This window comes from Ranitomeya imitator, chromosome 7 (genome assembly GCF_032444005.1).
Source record: "Ranitomeya imitator isolate aRanImi1 chromosome 7, aRanImi1.pri, whole genome shotgun sequence".
Taxonomy (NCBI): Eukaryota; Metazoa; Chordata; class Amphibia; order Anura; family Dendrobatidae; genus Ranitomeya; species Ranitomeya imitator.
Window position 1 is genome coordinate 210434915 of NC_091288.1, and position 8334 is coordinate 210443248.

General features: G+C 49.5%; 1 protein-coding gene across 1 annotated transcript; it reads right to left on the bottom strand.

Annotated features, from left to right (window-relative positions):
- Positions 1 to 1032: 1032 nt before the first annotated feature.
- On the bottom strand, positions 1033 to 8144 carry MIEF2 (mitochondrial elongation factor 2). The gene is made up of 4 exons (XM_069734673.1): positions 8057 to 8144; positions 6704 to 6857; positions 6412 to 6598; positions 1033 to 5345 (listed from the first exon to the last, which is right to left on the bottom strand). The coding sequence occupies exons 1-4, from the start codon at positions 8134 to 8136 to the stop codon at positions 4291 to 4293; spliced, it is 1476 nt and encodes a 491-aa protein (XP_069590774.1). The 5' UTR covers positions 8137 to 8144; the 3' UTR covers positions 1033 to 4290.
- Positions 8145 to 8334: the final 190 nt, after the last annotated feature.

The window sequence follows — 8334 nt, forward strand, 5'->3', positions numbered from 1 at the left end:
TACATGATAAGATTCTGTCTGCAGCTACCACTAGGGGGAGCTCCCTGTATACAGAGATACATGATAAGATCCTGTCTGCAGCCACCACTAGGGGGAGCTCCCTGTATACAGAGATACATGATAAGATCCTGTCTGCAGCCACCACTAGGGGGAGCTCCCTGTATACAGAGATACATGATAAGATCCTGTCTGCAGCCACCACTAGGGGGAGCTCCCTGTATACAGAGATACATGATAAGATCCTGTCTGCAGCCACCACTAGGGGGAGCTCCCTGTATACAGAGATACATGATAAGATCCTGTCTGCAGCCACCACTAGGGGGAGCTCCCTGTATACAGAGATACCCTGGTGAAGACAGAAGCGATCAACATCAGATGCAATCATGAAATATTAGATGACTGTATAATACCTGTAATTATATGCATAATCCAATGTATATGAATGTTACTGCTGCCAAGAGTTGGGGGAATAAAACCACCGGATCACAGGATATTATGACAGCAGTCAGTGCATGAAGATCAGTGTAGTCTCAAGAAACTACTATGTGGTGTATATAGTGACTTTATGCACAGCTGAGTATATAAGAGCTGTCAGTCACGCCAGTTAGTGGCCTCAAACTAACACTTGAATATCACTATTGCACATGCATAATTATGCTAAGCAGTTCACCCATCATCTGTATCAAGAAGATAGCGGACGGCAAAACGTGCGTCGGGGCGAGGGGACGCACTACTTCATGCTCGCTCTCTCATTGGAGTGTACATCACTTACTACTTTGACATTTTGGCACAACCTTCATTTATGAAGTAGATCACTTCTTGACATTTGGCTTTGTGCAGCCTCCCTCCTCTTTGGGACATTTCCTGTTTGTTTACATTAATCTTAATAATAAAAATTGCTTTTATACTGTAATGGATCTCGCCGTTTTCTCCAGTTCTGAATTGTTACTGGGATGTGTGTTGATACGGATGCAATGGACATGTATTTTTTTTCCTGTACAGATTAGCCAAAATTAATGATGAATCCTCCACTCACTGGAACTGAGACAAAATCTTTATTATGACAATTTATAATGTTAAAAAATAGAATTTAAAGCAGCAAAATCCACAATTGAAAGCAGCAACCGAAGTGAATCCCTCCCCGAGAGGAGGAGACCACCCCGGTACACACAGCATTCACCCCCGCTATGGCTAGGGGACAACGGTCGGTGAGTTTGGCACAAAGGCGACAATTCATAACAGGAAAAATCTTCATTTTACTGAACCTGAAACAGGTCAGATACTATACTCCACTCACATCCAAAGCTGCATTCAGAATTCTAGTTGCCTACTGAGACCCACCAGACCTGTACTGCCGAACACTGCTATAAACATTACATACATGTCGGCCAGCAGCATGCAATGTGACTAGAGCACACACATTCTGCAGGATTGTATGTGACTACAGCACACAAATAACCCTGCAGCATTGTATGTAACTAGTGCACACACACACACAACACCCTGCAGCATTGTATGCGACTAGTGCACACACATCACCCTGCAGCATTGTACGTGACTAGAGGACACACATCATTCTGCAGCATTGTATGTGACTACAGCACACAAATAACCCTGCAGCATTGTACGTGACTAGAGCACACACATCACCCTGCAGCATTGTACGTGACTAGTGCACACACATCACCCTGCAGCATTGTACGTGACTAGTGCACACACACCACCCTGCAGCATTGTACGTGACTAGTGCACACACACCACCCTGCAGCATTGTACGTGACTAGTGCACACACATCACCCTGCAGCATTGTACGTGACTAGTTCACACACATCACCCTGCAGCATTGTACGTGACTAGTGCACACACATCACCCTGCAGCATTGTACGTGACTAGTGCACACACATCACCCTGCAGCATTGTACGTGACTAGTTCACACACATCACCCTGCAGCATTGTACATAACTAGTGCACACACATCACCCTGCAGCATTGTACGTGACTAGTGCACACACATCACCCTGCAGCATTGTACGTGACTAGTGTACACAAGTTGTCCTGCAGCTCTGGAAGCGATTAGAGTACAGAGCCACAGAATGCAGCTTTGTATGTGACTAGAGTATACAATCTGCATGTTGCCAGATGAGACCTTCCACCCCAGTGATGTAAACCGATACTGGGGGAGTTCATGTACATGGAAGATAAAGAGAACTAGTGCCATCGTCAGTGCCGCGTCGTGCCCATTGTACCCACAGTGACGCCATACTGTGAGCAAATTCATGTGCTTCGTATATTTTATATTTCAGTGCGGCCCGTAAAACTTACTCCGTTGCTGTCCCCGCGAGATGGCCGGGCAAGCTGGGAGTAGTAGTGCAGGAGAGCTTGAGACCCGCTGAGTTACAAAGAGTCTCCGCGTTATTACCGAAGCCTGACCTCAGTAATGGCCGCTCTCGGCCTGGTGTTACCGTCACACAGTGCAATTTTCATCGCTACGACGGTACGATCCGTGACGCTCCAGCGTCGTAACAATATCGCTCCAGCGTCGTAGACTGCTGTCACACTTTGCAATCTACGACGCTGGAGCGATAATTTCATGACGTTTGTGCGATGTAGAAGCCGTTGGTTACTATGCGCACATCGTATACGATATATGTTACACCATGCAATCATGCCGCCACAGCGGGACACTAGACGACGAAAGAAAGTTTCAAACGATCTGCTACGACGTACGATTCTCAGCGGGGTCCCTGATTGCAGGAGCGTGTCAGACACTGCGATCTCGTAACTATATCGCTCGAATGTCACGAATCGTGCCGTCGTAGCGATCAAAATTGCACTGTGTGACGGTACCCTGTGACCAGAGTAATCTATAGCAGACTGGTTACTAGGGAGGTTCTGCCCAGCAACAACAGAAAGTCCTGCGGTTGTTAGGGAGAGACTCCATAGCAACCAGATTATTGTAGGACTCCAGGAGGTCGGCCATTACACAAAGAGGCAAATACTGAACCTACGAGGCGCTTACAATATGTCCAGAAGGCAAGGACTCACCAGCTCGGGCGACAATAGTGTCAAAACCAGGACCCTGCACCCACACAGTGCGGGCGGCCATATTGTCACCTTCTCCACAGTGAAGGCTGCCATACTGTGAGCCTATACATAGCAAGGGTAGCCATATTGTCAGCTTATCCAGTACATAGTCCATCTAAATCGGTAATAAGATGTGGCCCCGTCTTAGAAAACTCAGCCAAGAACTTGTAGGAAAGCTGGAAGACATCCAATATGGCCGCCATTACAACTCCCTTCCAGAAAAAAAACAGCTTTCCTGCCCAATAACAAGAAATCCTGTCAGACAAGCTGGGGAGCCACTTTGTGGAGCCATCGCGGCGGCCATATTTTTTAGGACCTCAACCTGGCTGCATCCGCCCAGAAGGCCTCAGAGATTTTTGCACCCAAACTGCAAATGTGAATTAACGAACACAAGGAAATCCCCGATGAATGCGAAAATAAGTAAAAGGAAATGTGCAAGAGACATAAACATGTAAAAAATAAAACTCCATGAATGAAACGATGAGCGGCAGCGTCTCCTCTCCGGGATTAGTAAAATGTCACAGTAGAGAGTCTTGCAAACTACAACTCCCAGCAGGCATTGCCAGGCTGAGTAATCGCACGCCGATCAGATGTTTTTTCTAAAGGTGCAGTACATTTTAAAAAGTACCAACTTCATACGAATAATTAAAGCACACAACAACAATAGAATTGGCCGATACATTAATGGCTGACAGAGCCGGCTATGGATCTGCTCTGTATCACTGGCAAGTGCGATCACAAGAAAGGCAGCAAAAAATAATTATTATTTCTAGATCTTCTTAAGGTAATTAAAGAGGCACCCCGCATTTGTACAGATAAAGTTAATAGGAGGGCGGGATGCGCTCGCCTTCATATTTAATCACAGCATTTACCCGGACAACAGGGCAGCCATGGACGCCACTCACTTTCCTGCACATTCCCTTCATCATCGTCTAATGAAAAGTTCTGCAACTTCCTAACGAGCTTTCTGTGTTAATTTCCCCATCACTGTGAAGATCTCTGCTTGCTGTCAGTGAATGGAGACAGTTTTACACTTGTGGAAGCTTCTGTTTGCAAAAAGCAAGCAGAGATCTTGACAGCGCTAAGGATCGGCTTCACAGAGTACGGTATATTGGCAAGTGGCAGAACTTTTTATTATAGGATGCCAAGTCTTCAGCGTCCAGTGGCGCCCGCCGCCAGTTAGATCCATACCTCGCGATAATCTCACTTCGCCAGAATCGAGTTGGGATCGGAAAAAATCTGATACAGTCCATATCCGATCTCATCAATCTCGTCGTCCGTCAGGCCGGAGAACAAGTTGACTTTTTCGTCAAAATAGCACTGGAGAGTCCCACTCTCCAAGTAGCCGATGATCGACGCTATGATCTGCAGGAAACAGTCAGCAAGGCTGGACTCCGACCAATCAGACGCCTCCTTACTGACGTGTAGGAGGACGTGTCTTAGCTGGGTAGGGGACAGCTGGCGAAGTTCTGGGCGCTGGTGGCAGACGCTTCTCAGTATGTGCAGACACTTCTGCCGGACGCCGGAGTCGCCGCTGTCCAGCTCCTGGAGCCGCAGGGTCTCCTCTCGGTAGTAGCTCCGCCGCCACAGATTTTCGGCCGGGGCTGTGGGGTGGGGGTACGCCAGCAGGACCACAGCTTTGGCTTCAGCCACAAGGAGGAAGTTGATGGTGCCTGTGAAGTCCTGGTGGACGACCTCCAGCCTCAGGTCATCAGGTGCAATGACGGGGCGCACACAGCACTCCAGCACGGTCCCGATGGCCGGCCAGTTAATGGATCCCACCACGGTCTTGTGCAAAGACTCCACGATCCTCCTGGTGGACAGGTAGCCCCCCAACATGAACCTGTCCCATGGACTGCTCCCCCGGGCAGTGTACTCCAGGTTAACTCTTTTTATCATCCAAAACTGGGGGTCATTGAGAATGGTGTCCTGTCCTGGGACAAAAGTCCATAAATCCGGTTCGAGTATCAGGGGCAGCAAAACGTAAGCCTGGTCCAAACTGGTAACGGGGAGATCAGTACCCAGGGAGCCCCCCAACTGCATGGCGGAAAAAGGCATTTTGGGGTGTTTGGCCTTCAGGAAGTCCTGCAGTTCGCTGGTAATGTCCAGCACCAGCTGCTTGGCCGCTTGTATCTGGGCTGCTGGCATAATGGCTTGGTGGGTGTAGTAATGCAAGAGGGTCTCCTGGAAGGTGAGGCACAGGGGGGTCTTCTCAGACACAGGGGGCTGCTCAGGCTCAATGTTTGATGGTGCGACATCTGGAGAAATAGAAAAATTAGATTCCATCAGCCCAGATTTCCACGCACCAATGATACCTTCCACATAATTCTGGTTTGTGCCCCACTACGTTAAAATTTACCCCTAATGGACACTTATGTAGGGCCTGGGAGTACAAAGATGGCAGACTTGGGGGAGCCTCGCTATAACCTTGACCGCCACGAAAGCCTCCTCCCTTGCCGCCACAAAAAACACCGTCCATGGCCGCCACGAAAGCCCCCTCCCTGGCCGCCACAAAAGCCCGTCCATGGCCGCAACAAAAGCCCCCTCCCTGGCCGCCACGAAAGCCCCGTCCCTTGGCCGCCACGAAAGCCCCGTCCCTTGGCCGCCACGAAAGCCCCGTCCCTTGGCCGCCACGAAAGCCCCGTCCCTTGGCCGCACCGAAAGCCCCGTCCCTTGGCCGCACCAAAAGCCCCGTCGCTTGGCCGCACCAAAAGCCCCGTCCCTTGGCCGCCACGAAAGCCCCGTCCCTTGGCCGCCACGAAAGCCCCGTCCCTTGGCCGCACCGAAAGCCCCGTCCCTTGGCCGCACCGAAAGCCCCGTCGCTTGGCCGCCACGAAAGCCCCGTCCCTTGGCCGCCACGAAAGCCCCGTCCCTTGGCCGCCACGAAAGCCCCCACCCTGGGCATCCATGCCCTCCCTGCTCATTGGGCTGCTGATGGCTGAGAGAAGGAGCGGCCTCCCCATGCCTAACCGCTAAGATGTGGAGGTCTCTATTCACCACAGCATCTAAGGGGGTAACAGCCGCAATCAGAGTTGTCTCTGACCCCGGCCACTGCAGCAGAGTCCTCTGTACTATACAGTGGTGCGGGGTCAGCTCCTCAGGGGGCACCGGACATTTATAGCGCTTTAACATTACATTAGACAATGCCACCGGGTTAACCTTTTGACTTTATACTCCAATCACATCTAAAGCTGCAGGAAAAATTCCTGCTGAATTCCTAGTAGCCGCCCTCCGATAACGCGCTACAGCTGGATGTAAAGCTGAGCTTTGGCAGCAGGTGTGACCGGAGTCGATAGAGCCAACATGGTGCCCACGCGCGCTGACCTGTGACCGGCTGGCTGGGCTCGGGGGCTGGCAGCGCAGAGCTCAGGTCGGAGCGATTTGCTTGTCGCACAAGTTTCGGGGAGGCCTTCAGCAGCACGGCTTCCTTCCAGGCTTCCTCGATGGATTTCTGTTCTACCTTCTCATCGGTTTCTTTCTCGCCCGGAGGCGACGCTGCTCGGTCAATCAGCTGCGGAAACAGAAGAGTCAGGCACAGGGATCAGCGTCGCAGTAATGGCAAAGCCGGCGGCAGCCCCCCTTTATACCCAGAGATCGGACCCACAATGGTTCTCACCCGCTTTACTGCCAGCGTGGCGATGCCCAGCAGTGCTGCTCCCCCGACGCCCAGGACCAGCCTGGCATTGGCCAGTAAGAAATCCACCATGCTGCCGACGCCATCTTCGGACTTCTTGCCTTTCTTCTGGAGCTGCATTTCGGCCATGATAACCCTGCAGAGGACAGAAGAGCAGAAGGCAAGTCACGTCTGTAGCTCCACGCGGACCTGATGAGGTCATCGCGTTACTGATGATGTCATTGTGTCACACCATAATGTGTGATGATGTCATCTCCAGACCGGACGACGCCATCACTACACCAGACTTCTAGAGGACAATCGGATGGAAAAAAAAAAGGGCTAAAGGGAAGCAGCAGAAATCAGAGCGGAGCTCTGAACACTGCTGTTAACTCTTTAACTGCTGCTGTAAATCAAATGACAGTGCGCGATTCCACCCAGGCATCTGTTCAGGCTCCACTGTCCCACCTGAGACGTGACCACTAAGGGTGCCAAGTAACTGCCATGTCATCAGGGGGCTGCTAAAGGCCGTTGTGGCTGCCATCTTGGTACACCTGTGAAGGCTGAACTTTATATATTCCCACTACAGACTCGATATATAGGGAAAAGTTGAAAAAAAAAAAAAAAAAAAAAATTATATATATATATATATATATATATATATATATATATATATATATATATATATATATATATATATATATATATATACACAGCTGCACCCACAGAATGCGGATTTGAAAAATTGAAGACACAATTTTTTTTTTTTTTTTCAGAATTTTTTAAGCCACTATTATTAAAAAAAACACCTTTTTGGAGTTTGGAACCGCTGCTCGTCCTGACCGGTGACTCGCGATATTGGATCATTTTTAATTGCACAATTAGCCGCAGAAATATAAAATCCGAGAAACCGTGGCGGAATCACATTTTTTTTAATTTTTAACCATTTCCATCCGCTTGGATTTTTTTTCACCCCGTATAGGAACGGTGTGATGAATCAATGCGGCAGCTCGCCGTACAGCGATGGGGACGGAGAAACAAAGACGATGCGGCTCTTGGAGGACGAAGAAAGAACAAAAACTAAAAAATAAGAAGATTTTGTTACAATGTGGTCGAAAGAGCAAAAACTGTGTACAAAAAAAAAATTGCTGTAAAACTACAAGTCCCAGCATGCCCAGCTACCAGCCTCTACGTACTATAGTGACAAGGAATTCTGGGAGTTGTAGTTCTCCACCAAGGCCAAACACAGTTATTTGGCGGCGTTCCTTCGCACCTCACCCGTCCTGCCCCCACACCCCGCCATCACCCTGCCTCGTCTCCCCATCTCTGACCACACCGATGACCTAGCGACCTCACCGGGCTTTCTCGCGGCCCTTGCGGCTGCTGCTCCTTCTCCTTCCGCTCGCAGAGCTCTCTGACCAATCACACACCTCCATCGTTCTCTGCCGACCAATCACAAGTGTCATTGTAAAGCCTCATTACTAATTACGGAAGTTCTAAAGAATAGCAGCCAATCAAAGGGGAGGCGAAAAAAGAATGAGCCAATCACTGAGAAAGAGCAGAGAATTTAACCAATCATTATCGCAGTAATTTAGAAAAAAAATCTTTATCTCAAAATAGAAGCTGCAAGGTTC